At 49.1% G+C, this 21,574-nt stretch overlaps 1 protein-coding gene across 1 annotated transcript in view; it reads left to right on the forward strand.

The window, feature by feature from the left end:
* The first annotated feature begins 7,747 nt into the window (after positions 1-7,747).
* The window catches only part of Npffr1 (neuropeptide FF receptor 1), a 30,710-nt gene continuing 16,883 nt past the window's right edge, over positions 7,748-21,574 (forward strand). The window contains exon 1 of the mRNA XM_032888939.1: positions 7,748-7,756. Coding sequence (XP_032744830.1) covers positions 7,750-7,756 — 7 coding nt within the window. The 5' untranslated portion in view covers positions 7,748-7,749. The remainder of the gene's footprint in view (positions 7,757-21,574) is intronic.

The raw sequence follows: 21,574 nt of genomic DNA on the forward strand, positions 1-21,574 counted from the left end.
AGTTATCACTTAGGTGCTGGAAATTCAACCTGAGTGCTCTGGTAGGGTGGCCAGCATTCTGACCTGCTGAGCTATCCCTTCAGCCCTTCGTTGATTACTCGGGTTGGGTACAAATCTTAGTAAATCTTAATGTAAACTTTTTGATTCGTATATAATAAGAGAACCCCAGCCTGTCATAGTGGCTGGTACCTAGAGACCCAGCACATAGGAGGCTAAGCCAGGAAGATTATCTTAGGAGGAATTTGGGGCTAGCCTGGATCAAACAAACAAACAAACAACAACAAAAAAAAAAACAAAAAAAAAAACGGAAGAAGAGGAAGGAGTGGAGGAGAGAAGGGAGGAGGTGGAGAGGTAAAGTTTGTTCTAATTATTCTTCCCGGTGCTGTGACTAAGTAATTAACAAAAGAAACTTAAGGAAGGTGTCTTAGTCAGGGTTTCTATTCCTGCATAAACATCATGACCAAGAAGCAAGTTGGGGAGGAAAGGGTTTATTCAGCTTACACTTCCACGTTGCTGTTCATCACCAAAGGAACTCAGGACTGGAACTCAAGCAGGGCAGGAAGCAGGAGCTGATGCAGAGGCCACGGAGGGATGCTGCTCACTGTCTTGCTTCCTCTGCCTTGCTCAACTTGCTCTCTTGTAGAACCCAAGACCACCAGCCCAGGGATGGCACCACTCACAATGGGCTGGGCCCTCCTACCTTGATCACTAATTGAGAAAATGCCTTACAGCTGAATCTCATGAAGGCGTTTCCTCAACTGAGACTCCTTTGTCTGTGATAACACCAGCTTGGGTCAAGTGGACACACAAAACCAGCCAGTACAGAAAGGTTCCTTGGCTCCCTTTTTGGTCCAGGCCATCGCATGGGGAAGGCTACAAGAATGTAAGGTCACACCATGTCTGTGGTCAGGAAGAACAGAAACTAGCTGCTTAGTGCTTTTTCTTTTCTTCCATTTTTAGTCCAGCCACACCATTTCAGAGTAAGATAAGTTTCTCTGGAAGCATCCTTATAGATATGCCCAGTGTCCTTATAGACATGCCCAGGGTGTGTCCTCTAGTGATTCCAAGTCCAGTGAAGTTGGCAATGGAAGTTAACCATCACCATTAAGAAGATGGCTCAGCGGTTAAGAGCACCGACTGCTCTTCCAGAGGACCTGAGTTCAGTTCCCAGCAACCACATGGTGGCTCACAGCCATCTGTAATGGGATCCGATGTCCTCTTCTGGTGTGTCCGAAGTCAGCGACAGTGGACTCAGAAATAAATAAATAAATCTTTAAAAAAGTAGAGGAAGAAGACATGAGGAAGAGGATGGAGAAGAGGGAGGGGAGGAGAAGAGGAAAGTAAGAGAAAGAAGGAGGGGGTTGGGGATTTAGCTCAGCGGTAGAGCGCTTGCCTCTAAAAAAAAAGAAAGAAGGAGAAGAGGAAGAGGGAGAGGAGACCTTAAAGCTGGCTGCTTTTGGCTTCAGGGACCATTAATGTCCTCATGTCACATGTGGACCTTGGTGGAAGGCAGATTCTGAAAAGGAACATTGTGTGTGTGTGTGTGTGTGTGTGTGTGTGTGTGTGTGTGTGTGTGTGTGTGTGCCCTCGCACGTGTTGGGATTTGAATACGGCCATTTGAACATCTAAGCACATGCTGTACCACATTTTTCACACGTACATGCACACACACCTCTCTCTACTGATGCTGTTGGCTGTTTAGCAAGTGTCTGGTTGGTCTAGTCCTCGAACTCTGTTGATCCTGAGAGTGAGGCTTGCCAGAAAGCAGATTTCTCTTAGGGGTGAGATCTCAGGAGAGAGCACAGTTGGGGGGCACAGTTGGAAGAGCACAGTGGTGATGGGGCGGGGTAGGGCTGCACATCCTGTCTTGGGCTGTGCATATGAACTCTTGACCACTCCGCTTAGGACAAAATTCAGCCACCATATTATGGCTCATGAGGGTCTGGGAAGGCCCATGTGAGAAAGAGAGGCTAATATTGATGCCAACATGCCTGGTGGGAAATGTGAAGATTTAACATGGCACCTGACCCTGGGCAGGCAGTGGCCATGTCTGGTAACAATTTCTCAAAAGCTAGATTCTCATACACAGATGTTCAGCCCTAGGTAGATAGACACTGCAGAACTACTATGTGCAGGGCATAGCTCAAGAGATGGGAGGGAAAGAAAGCCATGGACACCAAGACAAAGGCCCTACTGAGTGTCAGTAATGGGTATAGATAAATGCTCCTTGGGTATATAGCAGATAAAATAAAAAAAAGAAAGGGGGGGGGGTGTCTCTGCTTGAGAAGTGACAGGCCCCCCTAGTGGTCATTAGAGAAGTAACAGTCGGTCAAGGTTGATGAGCCATCCAAAATACCCACGTGAGTTCTTGTTTTACCCCAAAGGAAATGGGATCAGGCTTTGGAGAAGAAGTAACCTAAGAACTGGAAGAATCCTCTGGGTGCTGTGTAGATGGCTGGCAGGACCTCTTTAAGGTGCACATGCCCAACTTCCGAGTCTGTCTATCTGGCAGCTCAGACGGCCTTGGGATTTGTCTTCTTACATAGCTCACATGTGATTCTTTTTGTTTGTTTTTAATACAGGGTTTCTCTGTATATTCCTGGCTTCCCTGGACTTTGCTCTGCTGACCAGGCTGGCCTCAAACTTACAGAGATCCCGCCTCTGCCTCCAGAGTGCTAGGATGAAAGGTGTGCCCTACCACGCACGTCCAGCGTCCCCATGTGGTTCTTAGAACCACTCCTGAGACCTGACACTGCCCCAGGCGCAACTCCTGATCTCAAAGTTTTCTGAGTGGAAGGTGTCAGTTACACATCACCCACTCTGTGAACTGTGTGGTGAGTTAGGCCCTCAGAACTCGCCCTGGAAGGTCCCCTATCCTATGGGGTCCCCCACTGACAGGAAATAGGGCGCACAGGTGCCTCTGCTTGCAGGAATCTGGTTTCACTCATGTGGAATGCCATGGCCTCTAGCTGGGTCTGTCACAGCCACCTGCACCTCATCTCATGGCCTCATCAGCCAGCCTCAGAAGCCTGGTGCAGGAGTTTGTAGACTGACTGGCTTTTTGGTCTTTGAGACGTGGTTCTGATGCTGTAGCCCCGATGCTGTAGCCCCGGCTGGCGTCCACATCACAACAATCCCCTTGTGCCTCCCAGGTGCGGAGTTCACAGCCGTGTAAGCTTCTGAATTATGAAGAAAGGTTCCCCATCAGCGTGTCCTGTGGATATATGTCCTGCAGCTCTTTGTGGCAACAAGAGGCTACGTTCTTGTCATAACACTGAGGGCTTTGGCTCACGACGGTGGGCATTAAGTGGCTGTGAGAGGCAATCTCAGGGCATGGCCGGTGTGTAACATTGATGTCCCCACCTGTGTTGTGGAAACTGCTCTCATGATTAGAAGGGGAAGCAAACATTTAGAGGGGCCTTTTCCCAGGATCAGTCCATCTGAGGAAAGCCATTGGTCACTTTTATGCAAGCAGGCCTCCTGTGTGAGGCCCAGGCTCACGCCAAAGACACCAGACCAGCAGAAGCAAAAGAGGCTGTCCTAAAGCCCTGGTTCCAGTGCTTCCAGGTCATGCGCTTACCCCTTCATCCCTGTCTGCTGGTAGAGGGGGGATGCTGCTATAGCAAACAAGGACACACAAGTCCCTTGGGGACAGGGAGCTGGAGAGAGGGCCGAGTGATTAGGAACACTCCTTGCTCTTGAAGAGGCCTGAGGTGGAATTCCAAGCACCCACCTGATGGATCCTAACCATCCATGGCTCCCGTCTCAGGGGCTCAGATGCTCTCTTCAGACTTCCTCAGGTACCAGGCACATACATAGGATACATAGGATACATAGGATACACATGTATGTACATACCTACATATGGGCAAGTGAGACACTTAAAATTTAAAAATCTAAAACAGGTCCCTTCCTGGGACACCTGGATGTTAAGAATTCATATCTCTCTCTCTCTCTCTCTCTCTCTCTCTCTCTCTCTCTCTCTCTCTCTCTCTCTCTCTCTCTCTCTCTCTCTCTCTCTCTCTCTCTGACAGGGTTTCTCTTTATAGCCCAGGCAGATCTGGCCCTCTCTTTGCAGACCAGGCTGGCCTTGAACTCAGAGATTCACTCTTGAGTGCTGGGATTATACCTACTTATCACCACACCCAGTCCAGTGTCACCTTTCTTTTTTTTTTTTTTTTTTTTCCGGAGCTGGGGACCGAACCGAGGGCCTTGCGCTTCCTAGGCAAGCGCTCTACCACTGAACTAAATCCCCAACCCCCAGTGTCACCTTTCTTAAGGGATGGGTCTGACCTGCTTGGCCCGGAGAGCCCAGCAGAGCATAAAAGCATGGTCTTGCTGTTTGAGAGCATTTTTTCTCAAACCTACCTCTTTCTTATCTGAAGCCTGCCCTGTTGTGGATTTGGTCTAATGCCCGTATTATGTTAATTGGGTCCCCCAAATTGCACGGGAATCTGCCACACATAAGCCGCTGAGAGTCCCTGGCCCCAGTTGGTTTTGACTGGTTAATAAAGTTGCTGGCGGACAGTGGCTGGGCAGGGAGACAGAGGCCAGACTTTAGGATTCCTGAGCAAAGGACCCAGGGGAGGAGGAAGGAGCTAGAGCTGCTGTACAGGGAAAGGAGTAGCAGCCACGCCTGAGAAGTAAAGGACGGAGAGACAGCCAACTTGTAAGAGCCGGGAAGAGCACCCCAGGAATGCCCCTGCCTCCACTGGGTCTAGGGCAACAAAGATGGAGTATAGATTTTAGTAAGTAATAACTCAGGAATATGGGAGGAGAGGTGTTAGCCACGTGGAGGGTTGGGAGTGACCCAGCCATTAAGCTGTTTAAGACAGCATATTAAAATATTAGTCTGCGTGTGCATGCGTGCGTGCGTGCGTGCGTGCGTCTCTCTGTCTGTCTTTCATTTGGAAACCCAGAACACTGGGGTGGGTAATGAAGCCCGTGCTGCCACCACCGGGTCGATTTGAGTAGAGATTAGCTGGCAACTGCAACACTGCCTTTCCTGACCAGGACTCCTCTTCCAGGACTCTCCTGAGGTAAATGGCAACTCTCCCATCCCTTGGCTTTCTGAAAAGGGACGAGCACATTTCAAGCAAAGTGTAGCTTCAAAGCAAGATTCTAGGGGTCCGTGACATTGCTGTGTTTCGGAAAACCAACAATGCAAACCCTCTGGTCCTACACTGTGCTGTCTCCCAGCATGCACTATTCCTCTGTCATCTTATATACAGCCACCCCATCCCAGAAACCTCTGGCCCAGAAATCAAAAGCAACAAATATGTTACTCAACTCAGGAAATCTCAGAATCACTTAAAGGAGGTTTCAGACTGTATTAGCAGCAACAAAAAAATGCTAAATCTCTTTGAATCCTTTGCCCCTAATCACTCTCTTACCATGTGCGCCCATCTTTGTTGTCCGTCCTGGCTGTCCTGGAACTCTCTCTACAGAGCAGGCTGGCTTTGAACTCACAGAGATCCACTACCTACCTCTGCCTCCCACCAGTGACACCACTACCCGGATGGAATCTTTATCTTGGATTTAGCGGCTCCCAGAACACGATGAAATATATCTCCGTCGTGAAGATGTGCAGCCTGTGACATTTTCTCACAGGAGTCTGTGGAGAGAACAAAAGAAGGAGAGGATCATAGAGCTGTGGGGAAGTCGGACGGAGAGAGGGACAGGACTGCAGTGTCACTGTCACAGGCAAGGGCCTCACTCTGCTGTGTGTGACTTGCCAGGGAGCTTCACACACCTCCGATCTCCCTACCACCTCAGAGTTTCCGATTTAATTGGAATAGGTGTGATCTGAGTGAGGGAGGAGACGGCCGTTAGAATCTTCTGGATGATTCCAAAGTAAGTTCAGGGGAAGTTTAGGCACCACCAGCCGAAGAGTTGTGCAGACTTGAGAGCAGAGAGCAGCGGACGGGGTGAGGGGTGGGTGATGGGCAGGTGAGAGGGGTGGGCAGGGAGACCAGGCAGGGGCACAGCATAGGGGCAGGTAGAGGAATGGAGAGGAGCTCAGTGAGAGGCACGTTCAGTGGTGGGAGGGAGAGGCAGGATTAGAGGTGGAGAAGTGGACCAGATAGGGACATAAAGAGGTGCTCAGGTTTACATCAGTTGATACCTAGAAGCCGCAAGGAGATGGGGGCGGGGGGTTGGGGATTTGGCTCAGTGGTAGAGCGTTTGCCTGGCAAGCACAAGGTCCTGGGTTCGGTCCCCAGCCCCGAAAAAAAGAAAAAAAAAAAAAAAAAGGAGATGGGGCCGGTGTCACAGTGACATTCACTATTTCGGAGGATCAAGGGTGTTCATCTGGTGAGTGAACCACTGTTAAGACATCTTTTGTTGGTTTTGTTTGTTGTTTTTAGAGACTGGGGTTTCACCTTGTAGCCACGGCTGGCCTGGAATTTGCTATGTAGACCAGGGTGGCCTTGAAGTCAGAGGTCTGCCTGCCTCTGCCTAAGTGCTGGGATTTTTTTTTAAATATTTTATTTATTCATTTATTATATATGAGTACACTGTAGCTGTCTTCAGACACACCAGAAGAGGACATCAGATCTCATTACAGATGGTTGTTAGCCACCATGTGGTTGCTGGGATTTGAACTCAGGACCTTTGGAAGAGCAGTCGGTGCTCTTAACCACTGAGCCATCTTTCTAGCCCAAGTGCTGGGATTTTGTTGTTTTTTGTTTGTTTGTTTGTTTTCTCTTTTTTTTTTTTCAAGACAGGGTTAGTCTGTGTAATCTTGGCTGTCCTGGAACTCCTTCTGTAGACCAGGCTGGACTTGAACTCTGAGACCCACCTTTCTCTGCCTGAGTGCTGGGACTCAGTGTGCACCACCGTGCCCAGCTAATTGCTGGTACTTAAAGACACCTCCCCACCCCCGTGTGATTCTAATTGGAGGGATGAATTCTACTTCGAGAGTGCTGGTTTCTAGATACTTCAGAAGTTACAAAAGAGAACAAAACTTAAGACTCCTGAAAAAGGGGAGTGGTCCGTTCACTTTCCTTCTTTCCAATGGCAGATGTAAAATGTTGTCTTCTGGCTATCTGACAGGGTCTGAGGATGGTCAAGGCAGTGTTCTTCAGTCTGCTGGGCAGAAATATACACACTTGCTTCTCTCAGAACCACTTTACAGATGCAGAAACTCAGGCTCAAGGCAGATACTTGCCCAAGCCTGGTCTATTTGATTCAATAGCCAGGGTCATCCATCAGACATCTTGTCCCTGTTCACTGGGGAGAGCTCACCGGCTTCTCTCTAAGGGTCCCTCCTATGTAGTGACGGCGACTTCTTGGCCTCTTCAGAGAGACAGACCTGGCTATCGTGGTGGCGAGTGCGGGGCAAGCTGGGCTCGAGCCACGTAAAGAGTGGGGACAGAGGTTGGTGTGTGTCCGCCAGAGCTACGGCGCACTTTGGAGGGTGCGGGGTCCTGGGAGAGTTTGCGGGGGAGGTGCACGGGGCGCCCTCGCTCGGCCGCACAGGTGTGCCGGGTGCCATGGAGACGGCGCGGCGCCAGCCCCCTCCTTCCCTCCGGCCGGGGAGGCGCGGGGCGGGCGGCAGAGTCCGGCGGACCGCGGAGCTGTGAGGGCGCTGCACCTCGGACCCCAGGGAGTGAGCGCCCCCTGCCCGCCTGCGAGTGACGGGTGAAGCGGGAACGAGGGTAACCCACCCAGACCCCAGACCCTTCCTGGGCCCCAGTCTACCCGCTTGAAGGTGCCCGCCTCCTTGGAGAGTGTCCCGGAGCAGACAGTATGGAGGGTAAGTGGCACTAGGGTAGGGGATCAGGGTTGGGTGGGCTATAGACCCAGGAGCCGGGACAGGGGCGGGGATGGGAGCAGGCAGGGAGAAGAGACACTGACCACCTTGACTGCCAGAGACAGACACTGATACTCGTGTGTTTGTGTGACACACACACACACACACACACACACACACACACATACACACAAAGATGCAAAGACCCTGAGTGAGGGTCAGAGATCGATCTGAGGGTGCCTCTGTCTTCATGGGGTTGGAAGAGGGGAAAGACTAATGTGCGTGTGTGTGTGTGTGTGTGTGTGTGTGTGTGTGTGTGTGTGCTGAAAGAGACAGAAATAGAGAAACACTGAGAGATATAGGGAGTGAAAGACCCAGAGAAATGACAGAGTGATGTGCGGGTGCTTCTGTGTCCAGATTATGTGTGTATGTGTGTGAAGAGTTGCGGGGACGTCTGTGTCTGGAGTGCATGTGCATGTGTGTGCATGCATGTGCACACCATCTCTAATCTGTAAACAGAGGCTGTTTTATGGCCAGGTGAGGATAGTTTGGCTTTAGAGAAATGCTGCCAATTTAGCTGGCTTGCTGGGCTGGGGAGAGGGATAGAATCCAAGAGGAGGTGGCCTCCATGATTTGCCTAGGAAAGGACCTAAACTCAGAGCCTGAGAGGAAGGAGAATCTAAGGCTTAGCCTGCTGGCTTCGGTTGTATCAGGTGAGGGTCCAAACCCCTCTCTGTGTCCACATACATAAAGGGAATTACATTTAAGAAACTAAAGGACCCGAGGCTGGTCCACTGACTTGCTGGGTGTCTCCGACATGGTGCTATGCCTTTCTGTGCTGATGTCTATCCAGCCAGGGACCAGAGGAACTTACGTGCATTGCGGGGTGGGGGAGGTGGGGGGAGGTTGCGAAGATAAAATAGGACTAGATGTATTGAACATATTCATATCAGTAAATGGGAGCTATTGAAAGCCTTGGGAGTCCAATGAGTAATTGCAAGGGGTCACCATTGGAAATTAAAGGGGGGGGGCAGTTCTTATAGGAAACCTTGTGAGGTGCACTGTCAGCTTTCCAATGAGCTAGGCTTTGAAAAGCCCATACACACAAAGAGATTCAGGAGGAACGCGCAGCCCAGAACGGTAGGATCTATAAGAATGAAGGTTAGCAACGCGCTGAAGCCCCAGTGAACTGAGACAGGGCAAAGAGTGCTGTGAAAAGAAGATCCACTCAGGGTTCAGGGCTCTGGGACAAGGGACAGACAATTTTGCTTCATCCTGAGCTGAGCAGAAGACCAAAGCCCAGGAGGAGTGAGTGTAGTAGACAGAAAGCATTGAGCCACCTGCAGTGAGCTCACCTTCAAAACCAGGACATATGGCATCCCGGGGACCTGGAGACAAGTGTAGATCCAGTCGTCGCTGTAGAGGAAATTACAGCAAATGAAAGAAAAAAAGGGGGGTGTGGGGGAGCCCTGAAGATGGGCACATGTTCTGATTTTCAAAAAGGGTGGAAGGATCACTTCTGAAGACCACTAAACTCCTCAAATGAAATGCTGGCCCCTTAGTATGCCAGAGAAAATTATTGAATGGGGAGTGAGCATTTGCGAGAAGGCGTTTGGTGCTTTGCAGAGGAAGCCATTCTGTCCTCCTACAGAGATCTGAGTCTCAGTGTGTTCACCCAGATACTGTAAACTAAATGAACTAAGTCAAAGATAAGGTGCGTCTGCAGTGACAGACATTAAAGAAGGCACTTAGGAGCTGGGGTGGGGTGGGGAGGTAGGGCTAAACGGTACAAGAGCAAACAAGGCCCTGAGTTCAGTCCCCAGCATGGGGACAAGGGGAGATCGACTCCATTTAGGATTGTATTTATTGACATGGAAATGTGTTCATTGTCCACAGTGGATGGATTATGTTATGTGAGTCTATACTATGAATATATTTACTGAGTATCAAACAAACAAACAAACCAGACAGAATACATGCAGAATGGGGTTGGGAATTTAGCTCAGTGGTAGAGCGCTTGCCTAGCAAGCTCAAAGCCCTGGGTTCGATCCTCAGTTCTGAAAAAAAAAAAAAAAAAGAAAAGAAAAAGAATACATGCAGAATAATCCCCTCAAGCAACATTACATAGTTTTGTCAATGGATATCTATCTATCATCTACCTGTGAATGAACCATGTATACCATGAGAGTCACTAGCACGTATCTCTGGTTTTGAAGGTATCACCTAAGATAAGAGTTGCCTCAGGGAAGAAGAATCGAGAAACAGAGAGAGAGAGCAGAAAGACAGAAAGCTGATGCTGGGTGTAGGCCTGTTGGTAGAGTGCTGGGTTCTATCCCCAGCAATTCATAAACTGGGCTTGCTAGTAAATACAATCCCAGCACGTGAAGGGCAGAGGCCACTTAGCAAGTTCAAGGCTAGCCTGGGCTATCTGCTGCTTGTCCCTCATTGCTGGTTGAAGGTTATTCCACTCGGTAAGTTCTGGGTTGTTCCTGCTATGGCTTCAGAAAGCAAAGCAGAGAGACTCTGGGTGCGGGCAGGATGGGACATTGACTATACAAGGAGGCTGCTGCCCTAGCTGAGGTCTCTGAGCTAAGGGGATACGGTGTAAAGCGATCAGATGTGTTGACCCTGTGGGTGTATCCCAGGGGATCCCCATCCGGAGGCTTTCCCTGTCTTTTGTGGCACTGCGAAATTTGGAGCCAGGGTTGGAACTTGGCAGGCAAGCACTTGCCTGGCACACCTCGGGCTCCAGGTTTGAGCTCCAGCTCAGCAAAACAAACACAAATTTTCAGAAAAAAAAAGAAAATCTAGTGTTCATTAGAAACCTATGCAAGAACAAAACACGCCAAATTTCCTGTCTCGGCCTGGGTTCCTGGGAGGTAAACAGATGAATTCTAGCCATTTTAAGTGAAACGCTCACCCAGTGCACAGGATCAATGAGAGGACTGGAGGGCAAAGGGTGTTGTTAAAGCTCGAATCTCCGCTTGCCCGAGAAGGGGAAGGAAAAGCGCGTTTATCACAGCATCTGTAGCTATGAGCCCAAACAGCCACAAGGCAACAGACTCAGGATTTAAAGCTGAGGCCTGGAGAAGTGGTCCAGTGGGTAACAGGCTTCTGCACAGGTCTAAGCTCCTGAGTTCAGACCCTCAGCACCCACAGAAAAGCAAGGCTGGAGGCAGGCTGCTGTCATCTTAGTGGCAGAGGAGGGAGGGAGGGGGAAGTAGATCCTGGGGGTGGTTTGGGGGGGGGTTGGGAGGGGCTTGCTGGTCAGATCTGCAATAGCAAAAAGCTCTAGGTTCAGTGAGAGACCTGTCTGAGAAAATGAGGTGGAAGCCAGGCTGTGGTGACGCATGCCTTTGATCACAGCACTCGGGAAAAGCAAGCACATCTCCACGAGTTCTAGTCCGGCCTGATCTACATCCCCTTACCCTAACCTAATTCTAACTGTAATCGTAACCTTAACCTTTACCCTAACCCTGACCCTGACCCTAACTGTAACCCTGGAAACGACCTTAAGTTTCCTGTTTAAGATATGCGTGGGCAGTTTTCTATCACAGCCATTGGAGAGATTAGGACAGATGGTTTACACATGTGCTAATGCAGTACTTTTAGGAGATATGGGACTTCTGCCTTCATTAAAACACACGTGCTAAAGTGCAGGAAAATAACAAAGACAGTGTCCTGTTAGTAAAACAGCGCCACATCCATTATAGAGATGACTAAATGCAATTTAAACATATAAAACACAATATGTTTGGTGGGGGGGACCTTGAGTTTCCTCTTAAATATACACGTGAGCAAGCAGAGTTTAAAAAAAGAAAAAAGCCAAGGCTACATAATGAAATTCTGTCTCAAAAATAAAAGGAAATTGCTAGATAGAATAAGATACCCAAAGCTGAACTCTAGCCTCCACACATGCATACACACCACACATACAAAGTAGATAAATCTGATTCCTGGCTAGAGGGTAAAGAGAGAATTTTTTTTTAAATGTATTTGTTTATGTTGTATGTGTGTGAGCATTGCACCTGTCACAGCTGTACGTGGAGGTCAAATGACAACTTTGTGAAATGTTTTCACTGTCCCCGTGTGCTACTGCTTCTGCCCTGCTCCTTCCTCCTCCTCCTCCCCTCCCCCCCTCCTCCTCCCCTCCCCCCCTTCTCCTTCTCCTTCCCCCTCCTCCTTCTCCTCCCCCCCCTCCTTCTTCTTCAACAGGGTCTCTCTATGTAGCCCCGCTGTCCTAGAACTTGCTATATAGACCAGGCTAGCCTTGAGCTCACAGAGATCTGCCTGTCTCTGTTCCTAAATGTCAGGATTAAAAGGTTCTGAAGATCAACTCAGGTTGTCAGAGTTGTGTACAAATGCCTTTACCTGCTGATCCAGGTTGCAAGCCCAGAGGTGGAACTCTTGAGTAGCTAGATCAGATCTGTGACCCGGAAGGGGACTCTGGGCCACAGAAGCTTCCTCTTAACCCCTGAAGATAGGCACTACAATCTGCAGAGCCCCCTGCCTCAGTCCGATGCCACTGGAGCAGGCATGATGAGAGCTAAGTTGCAAAAAAAACTACATCCCACCCAGACTGCAAAGCAGTGGCTTTTTCCTGGAAGCCCCTGGCAGCCCTCACAGCTAGCTGGAGTTGAGATACTGAGGCTAGGGCTGGGAGTGTAGCTCAGCGGAAAGAGTACATTTGGAAAGTCCTGGGTTCAGTCCCCTGCGCTGAATCAAACTGGGTTTCATGGCACACATCCACAATCCCAGCAGTGAAGGCAGAAAGATCAGAAATTAAGGTCATACATAGAGAGTTCGAGGCCAACCTGGGCAACATGAGACTTACTTAGAGGCAGGCAGGCAGACAGACAGACAGACACATAGAATATGAATATGAATGTATGTATTTCCGCCAGGTGTGTTGACTCCAAAGCAAACAACTCAGAAAGGTCCTTGCTCTGAGAGTCCACAGGGTCCTGGCTGAGTGGGAAACTGAGTGTGTGGTCAGTAGGACGTGGTGAGTTTCTTGATTCTTCTTCTGCACTGCAAGTTCAGTCTCTGCTCCTCCCTAGCCTTTTGCTGCTCTCATTAGCACAGAAATTGCGTCAAGGGCACTTTCAGAGCTGAGGCTTGACTCCTTTTGAAATGCAAATGGCACAGAGACTCAGCCTAGAGAACCGTCCTGAGTCATTTCCTCTGCTAGGGAACAAGTTTTGCCAAAGTCTCTTTTTCAAAGACAGGTTTTTCTCTTTGTAGCTCCTGGCTGTCCCAGAACTCATTTTTGTAGACCAGGCTAGCCTGGAACTCATGTGCAACCCTCTGCCTCTGTGGGACTAAAGGCGTGCACCACCATGCCCTGCTGCCTTTTAAAAAAAAACAAAACAAAACAGGGTTCCAGGACCGCCAAGGCTATACAGAGAAACTTTGTCTAAAACCAAAAAACAAAAAACTTTTAATTATGTATGGGGGCAAACTCTTCCCCAGGCTAGAAGAGGAGGTGGGATCCCCTCCACCCCACAACCCAAAGTGGGTGCTAGGAACTAACACTCCCCCCACCGCTTAGCCAGTTCTCCAGCTCCATCGATCGAAGTCTTTCCTTAACAAGATGCTGCTGGGAAGTGAGAGAGAAGAAACCCACTTGGGACAGGGACACTGAAGCTCTGGATGCTGGCATGGGGTTAGGAGGTGTTGCGCAAGAATGGATTGGAAGAAGTTAGGATGCCTTCCGTTGCTCCTTAGCTGAGTCCTGAGTAGTTCTGGTTCTGCCTCAGACGTTGTATATCTTCCTTCTTCAGCCAGGTTTTCTTTTGTTTGTTTTGAAACAAAGTTTCATGTAGCCCAAACTGGCCTGAAAGTTACTCTGTAGCAGAAACTCACTTGAACTCCGGATCCTCCTGCCTTCACCTGCGCAGTGAGATTACAGGTAAGCACCTTCCCACCTGCCTTCCGGTGATGTTTTAAATGATCCTTCTGGTACTTGTGATGTCAGACGGGCATAGGCATCGGAAGTCAAGGCCCTCTCCTGGTTAATCAAGGAGCCCTAATTGGGCACTAAAGGGTTTTACAGGTGGTGTAATGGTTTCAAAGAAGATGGAGAGATGGCAGATGAGAGTTGGCAGAGCAGAGGCTCAAACTCACATGTCCCCAGATTCCTTGATGGGTCATGAATCCTGAGGTCAAGTAGGGACAGAGACCCTGTACCACCCTGTAATCTGAGAGCAAGTCTCCTTGTCTTTGAGCTTTGGTTTTCTGGTGAAGTGAAAAGGTCAGAGGTAGTTTCTGGTCAGAGGTAGTTTGATACAACATAAAATACAAAAACTGGCAAGGTGATGCATATCCATAATCCCAGCACTTGGGATGCAGAGGCAGGAGGATGAAGGGCAGCCTAGGCAGTACGAGACCACCCTTTCCCCTGTTGGAAAGTGCCAGTAACCCTGAAAAGAGCAGAAAACAGAGCCTGTGTGGGACAGCTAAAGCAGTACATAGAGGAAAATTCATTGCTCCTAGAAGTAGGTACCAACCTCCATTCGCCATCTCTGTTCTAGCCACGCACTAGATGGTGGTAGCATTTGAAGCTGAATGAGGCATGGCTGCCGCCCCTAAGATGTGTCCAGTGTAGAGGCAGGAAGTAACCTTCTATAGTAGCTGTCTAGGAAGCGGATAGGGTGAGCAGGGTGGTTTTGAGAGATGGAGCAGGCTGGCCTGGCAGCAGCAGCCACCACAGAACCTAGACAGGAAACTATAGTGCATGCTCAGCCTGACCTAGGGCAAGATGGAAGATGCCAATCTCTTTTCCCTTTACGTCTGTCTGGATTTCACTTACCAGAACCCTTACCAGGCAACAGATGCCCTGGAACTGGAGTTGCAGATGGTTGTGAACGAACATGTGGTTGCTGGGAACCAAACCCTGTCCCTCATCAATTGAGTGTGCCTAACCACTGAGCCACCCACCCACTTTTCTAAAGTCTGGAGTCCCTTTCAATGGGCTGAGGGGATAAGCTTACTGTCGGCGACAAGAGCAATCCAGTCTCCAGAAGTAAGGATTCGAAGTGTTTCTGATACAGCAGCCAGATGACGGTGGTGCACGCCATTAATCCCAGCACTCAGGATCAGAGGCAAGCAGATCTCTGTGAGTTTGAGGCTACCCTGGTCGAGAGATAGAGATAGAGATAGAAAAAAATAGATACAGAGAGAGAACACCTGGTATTAGTCAGAAAGCAGCAGGCAAGAAAGAGCGAAAGAGCTGGTGGATGAGCTCTGCAAAGCCCATTTCAGATGGAGTTGCCTCCTTCACTTCAGCCACTAGATGGGGACTGGGCTCTGGGAAGTTGTGTGTCCGAGGAACTAAGGGAAGCCTTTTCTTCTTCTTCTTCTTCTTCTTCTTCTTCTTCTTCTTCTTCTTCTTCTTCTTCTTCTTCTTCTTCTTCTTCTTCTTCTTCTTCTTCTTCTTCTTCTCCTTCTTCTTCTTCTTCTCCTTCTTCTTCTTCTTCTTCTTCTTCTTCTTCTTCTTCTTCTTCTTCTTCTTCTTCTTCTTCTTCTTTTTAAATTTATTTATTTATTTTATGTATGACAGTACACTGTCGCTGTCTTCAGACACAGCCGAAGAGAGCATCAGATCCCATTACAGATGGTTGTGAGCCACCATGTGGTTGTGGGAATTGAACTCAGGACCTCTGGAAGAGCAGTCAGTACCCTTAACCGCTGAGCCATCTCTCCAGCCCAAGCCTTCTCCCCCGGAGCTGGGGACCAAACCCAGGGCCTTTAAGCACTAGGCAAGCGCTCTACCACTGAGCCAAATCCCCAACCCCCAAGCCATTTCTTTATAACAGCTTTGCTGTGGGGACAGGCGTGATGTGAGGCCACTGGGACTTGAAGGCACTTAGGGAATCTGGCCAGGGGGTGCAGAGATAGGACCAGTCACATATACTATATACCCTGTTACATCTGCCGTTAGCTAGGGACTGGGCTTGGGACAAGTATGGCTAAATCATTCCTATCTTGGGTGATTTGTTTCCCAGCACCAGGATGGGCATTTCTTAATCTCCAGCAGGGGTTGATCAGTTGAAGGGGGTGGGGCCGGATCTCTCCAGGCACTGATCTAATCGTAACTGCCCCGCTGGGTCCAACGAGCATTTAGGGGATTAAAAGGCTTGCTTGAGGCTGAAGAGGAGGTTCCCTGCTGAAGAGCACTGTCTGTCACAGCTTACTACCTTCTGTAAGGACAGTTAGTGGTCTGGCGCCCTCTTCTGGCCTCTGTAGGCACCAGGCACCCAAATGGCGTACAGATACACAGGCAGGCAGAATCGATACATACAGAAAATTAAGGGCGGTGGGGAGGCTCCTTTGGTACTTGAGTGAGCTGCTCAGGTTTGTCCGCTCCAAGGATTCTGGGAGACTCACTTGCTCTCACTTACCAAGATGGACAGGGATTAGAAAGACCAGAGGTAAGGGCTGGAGAACGTGGGTGTTGGCTCTGTCTGTAGGAGAAGTGGTGGGATTCCTGTACCCCAAGCCAACCCCCCACCCCTGCCCTGCTATACTCCTGAGTATCCCTTGTCTAGGCTCACTTCCTTGGGAACAATTCCAAGCGAAACGACCATCAATGTGGTCCCCTGTGCTTCCTGGTAGGCAGCAAATGCCATCAGGAGGCAAGCCACCATGGAGTACAACTTCGATTCCAGTATTCAAGAGGCAGGCAGATCTCTGTGAGGTTGAGGCCAGCCTGATCTACACAGGTAGTGCCAGGCCAGCCAGAGTTCTACAGAGAGACCCTGTCTTAAAGAAACCAACAAAAACAAAATAAAAAAGAAGCAAGCCAGGGGTGTAGTCCAGTTGGTATATAACCCGCTTAGCACGCTTAAAGCCCTGGGTCCCCCTCACCCTCATAAACTGGGCAGGTGGAGGCAGCAGGATTAGAAGTTCAAGGTCATTCTTGACCATATAGGGAGTTCAAGGCTAGCCTGGCTACTTCAAACTTCACAAAAGCAACCCTGAGCTAGTGACTTAGTTAGGGTCTCTCTGGCTGGGACAAAACACCATAACCAAAAGGCAGGTTGAGGACGAAAGGGTTTATTTGGCTTGTACTTCTACACTGTAGTCCATCACTGAAAGGAGCCATGGCAGGACCAGGGCTGGAACCTGGAGGTAGGAGCTGAAGCAGAGGCCATGGAGGGATGCTGCTTATTGGCTTGCTCCCCATGGCTTGCTCAGCCTCCTTTTTTTAGAACCCAGGACCATCGGCCCAGGGACGGCCTCACCCACAATGGGCTGGGCCCTCCCCCATCAATCACTAATTGACAAAATATCTTTTTTTTTTTCGGAGCTGGGGACCGAACCCAGGGCCTTGCGCTCACTAGGCAAGCGCTCTACCGCTGAGCTAAATCCCCAACCCCGACAAAATATCTTACAGCAGGATCTTATGGAGGCGTTTTCTCAGTTGAGGTTCCTTCCTTTCAGATAACTTTAGCTTGTGTCAGGTTGACGTAAATCTATCCAGTACAGCCTGTGAGATGGCTCAGTTTGTAAAGGTCTTTGCTACAAGGCCTTAAGACCTGAGTTTGATTTCCCTAAACCTACCTGGTAGAAGGAGAGAACTGACCCCTGCAAGCTGTGGGACTTCTGGCCTCCGGAAGTACACAGGGCACTGAAATGTGTGTGCATGTGTGTGCATGCACACACACACACACACACACACACACACACACACACACACACACAGAGTAAATGTAACGAGCATTCTTTAGTCAACTGTAAGCTATAGTCTCTAGCCTCCTTTTCAAACCAGGTTGCTGTCCCCCAATCCTTTTACAATGGATGAGTGAGAGTCAGTGGCTACCAGCTTCCAAGCCAAGTTCTCTGATCCTTAATCAGTATCCTTGTCTTTTTGGGATAGGGTTGCCCTCTTGGAAGGGCGCATGACCTATTGAAAGGCAGTGGGGTTTGGAGAGAGAAACAAATCCTACCATGCTCGTCTGCCTGCCCCTATCCTCGGGGTGCTAAACTTGGACTCTCAAGACACCCCTCTCCCAGAGGCCCAGCATGACCCACCTCAATCCCCTTATATTAGCCAAGATGCTGAGGTTACAAGCAACGGACGCTGGTACCAACTAACTTGCCCAATTGGAAATTTATAGGAAGGGGGTTGGGCAGTCATTGGGTGACATCGAAGCTGGATTACCAAGACCAGTCAGATCCAAAGCAAGAGAACTCCCACGGGCTGTTATTTGGCAAGGGGTGGGTGCACACTTCTGACTGATAGTCGTTCCAAATGCAGCATGCAGGGAGAAGGGCTGGCTCCTTCCGGGAAAACTCACTGTGCTCCAGGATCCAGGAGTAATGGATACAGGGTGGTCCCCACCCGCCTGTGCTCACTGTTCCCCTGAAAGTGTGTGCTCTGTTGAGAGAAAATCCAACACAGTCAAAGGCCATGATTTCCCTCTGGACGGGAAGCATTTCATACCAGATCAAGAGAAAGCCCTAAAAAGCCTCTGCTTAAAAAAAAAAAAAAAAAAAAAAAAAAAAAAAAAGCATCGAAATACATCAAAGGCTTTGGTGATTCCCGTGGATTAAGCCTCACGAAAGCTTAGTACGCAAGGGGAAAGATAGCACAAGTCAGTGGCTCTGAAATCACAAGGGACTCATCAGAGGAGCTTTTAAAGAGAGCATTCGCAAATGTCACCTCCAGCTCCTGACCCACAGGGGGTAGAAGGAATGTCCCTTTAAAATCGGGGTGATCGCGGTGTGCGCCGGAAAGCCCCTGACATCGGTGTTTTATCCAACGTTGCCATTTCCCTACGATCAGGAAAGTCAAAACCAAAAGTTAGAATGAAAGAAACAACAACAAAGTCACCCGAGGAAATACCACTCCTCTATGGACAAAGACGGTCGGTCATTCAAAAAGAAATCACGGGCAGTTTGCACAAGCACATTTTATAAGAAATAGAGATGAATGACAGTGCGTGTTTATACCGTTTTGTGACCATTACAGCTGAGGTCAGTATTTCCCCACGCCATGAGACCTCCTTTTTTTTTTTTTTTTTTTTTTTTTTCGGAGCTGGGGACGAACCCAGGGCCTTGCGCCTGCTAGGCAAGCGCTCTACCACTGAGCTAAATCTCCAACCCCGACACCTCCTTTTAAACATCGTGACAAACCCCCGAAGTGGAGTGGCAGGTTTGGGAACCAGGCACTCACTGAGGCGCTGGCAGCTTTGCCTGGGTCTGAAGCCTCCGTGACTGGTGCGCCGCCCCTGCTGTGCGCAGCCGCACTCCAGACTCCAGGAGCACCGCAGTCTTTGCCAATCTGAGGAAAAGGTTACACTGAGTTCTTTTTTAAAAGGGCATCTCTCACATTGCCAATGAGTTTGAACTTTTTGTTTCGTGTGGCTATTAGCTATCTGTCCTGAATGGTGTTCTGTGCCGTTGGCAGCCCCTAGTGTGGTGTTTTTCAGGGGTTCCAAGGGTTATATTGAATGGGTCTTGGGGAGGAACTTTTCTGTGTTACCAGGACAAACCAGGAGGTGGCGCGCACGATCCTGTCGGTGGTAAGAGGGCTGTGGACTTCAGGGCACACCTAGACTTGATCATGTGCTCCTTCATTTCTGTGTTTGACCCAGTATTCTCCAAATTGCTGCAAATGGACTGCCATCACAGTAGCCTGCATCGGTGTGAACTTGACTTCTGTCTGTTGTAGTACGAGGAGTCTCTGGTTCCCAGAAGTGAAATGATCAACCCTAGACCATAGCCAGGAAATTCTTTCTTTCTTCCTTCCTTTCTTTCTTTCTTTCTTTCTTTCTTTCTTTCTTCCTTCCTTCCTTCCTTCCTTTCTTTCTTTCTTTCTTTCTTTCTTTCTTTCTTTCTCTCTCTCTCTCTCTCTCTCTCTCTCTTTCTTTCTTTCTTTCTTTCTTCCTCCCTCCCTCCCTCCCTCCCTCCCTCCTTCCCTCTCTCTCTCTCTCTCTCTCTTTCTCTTTCTTTCTTTCTTTCTTTCTTTCTTTCTTTCTTTCTTTCTTTCTTTCTTTTTGTTTGTTTCTTATGGCAGTGACAGGGTCTGAACCTTAAGCCTTGAGCCTTGTGCGTGATAGGCTAGTACTCTACCGCCAAACCACACCTCTATCTAATGCTTTAAAATTTAAAACAGCGGCTGGAGAGATGGCTCAGCGGTTAAGAGCACCGACTGCTCTTCCAGAGGTCCTGAGTTCAATTCCCAGCAACCACATGGTGGCTCCCAACCATCTGTAATGGGATCTGCTGCCCTCTTCTGCTGTGTCTGAAGACAGCTACAGTGTATTCATATATAATAAATAAATCTTTAAAAAATTAAAAGAAAAGATATTTGCAGGGGTTGGGGATTTAGCTCAGTGGTAGAGCGTTTGCCTAGCAAGCGCAAGGCCCTGGGTTCGGTCCCCAGCTCCGAAAAAAAGAAAAGAAAAGAAAAAAAAAAGATATTTGCCATTGCTTCTGGCCTCAAACTCACACATATATTTCTCTCTCTCTCTCTCTCTCTCTCTCTCTCTCTCTCTCTCTCTCTCTCTCTGTGTGTGTGTGTGTGTGTGTGTGTGTGGCGTGCACACACACACTCTCTTACCAGATAGAAAGACTGGACAGATAGTAGTTACAAGCACTTGGTATTCTTGCAGGGACCCTGGTTCCAGTTTCCAACACCCATGTGGTGGGTCACTACCATTTGTAACTCCAGCTCCATCGGATCCAGCAACCTCTTCTGGCCTCCTCAGGCACCAACCACAAACATGGTGCCCATAAATACATTCAGGCTAAAGTAAAGACAAATCTTATCTTGAGATAAAACAAACAAACAAATAACAAAACATAGTGTTGATTCCCTTCCCTCCCCCAGGGTTCCTGGCTCTCTGGGTCAGGGATAAAATCTAAGACTCTCTGAGGAGTTCCATTTAATGCTGATGCTGGTAGCTAAAAACCACACTTCGAGAGACACCGTACTCTGTCCTCTCTCGGATTTTGCTGCTTCAGGTATAGCCTTAAGCTCATCAGGGTAACCTAGAGGCAGCTTTCATTATACCCTGAAGCCCCCAGGGAACCCATCCAATTGGGGAATGTAATTGGGTTCAGCGGATGCAAAATTCACAGGATATAAGGGCAGCTGGCCGATCCCAGAAAGGTCGAGCAAAGGGTGTTAATGAGGCTCCAGCTGCTAGCATGGAGTGTGGAGGCTCCAGGTCAGGGGAAGCTGACGGAAATAGACAGGTTTTCCTCTGGGATTGTGCAGGGCTGGGAGCTGGGTTAAGCCTCAGGATGGATGCCTAGGTGTTCAGACATCAGAGGTGGGCAGGGTCATCCAGACACTTCTCACTTCTCACGGACAGACTTTGGGTAATGAGCTCAACCAAGAGCTGGGCAAAGGAAGTAGGGGCAGCAGGTTAGGATCCAGCCTGAATGCATCCGGCAACTTCCTCTACCTATTTATCCACTCCATTATTATTGGTTGTTTATTGAGCTGTTTACTACTGTCAGGGGACTGACAAGATACCAGGGACACTGCAAACAATAAGACAGGGAAGCAAGAGCCCTACAGCCCAGGAGATGGCTGTTTGTTTGTTTGTTTGTTTTTTCTTTTTTTTTTTCCAGAGCTGAGGACCGAACCCAGGGCCTTCTGCTTGCTAGGCAAGCGCTCTACCACTGAGCTAAACCCCTAACCCTGTTTGTTTGTTTTGAGACGGGTTTCTCTGTGTAGCCCTGGCTGTCCTAGAACTCACTCTGTACACCAGGACAGTCTTGAACTCACATTCACCTGCCTCTGCCTCCTGAGCGGTGGGCATGTGCCATGACCTGCCATGCTTTTAAGCACTCTTAAGGGAAAAG

The sequence above is a fragment of the Rattus rattus genome, chromosome 18 (assembly GCF_011064425.1).
Source record: "Rattus rattus isolate New Zealand chromosome 18, Rrattus_CSIRO_v1, whole genome shotgun sequence".
NCBI classification, from domain to species: Eukaryota; Metazoa; Chordata; class Mammalia; order Rodentia; family Muridae; genus Rattus; species Rattus rattus.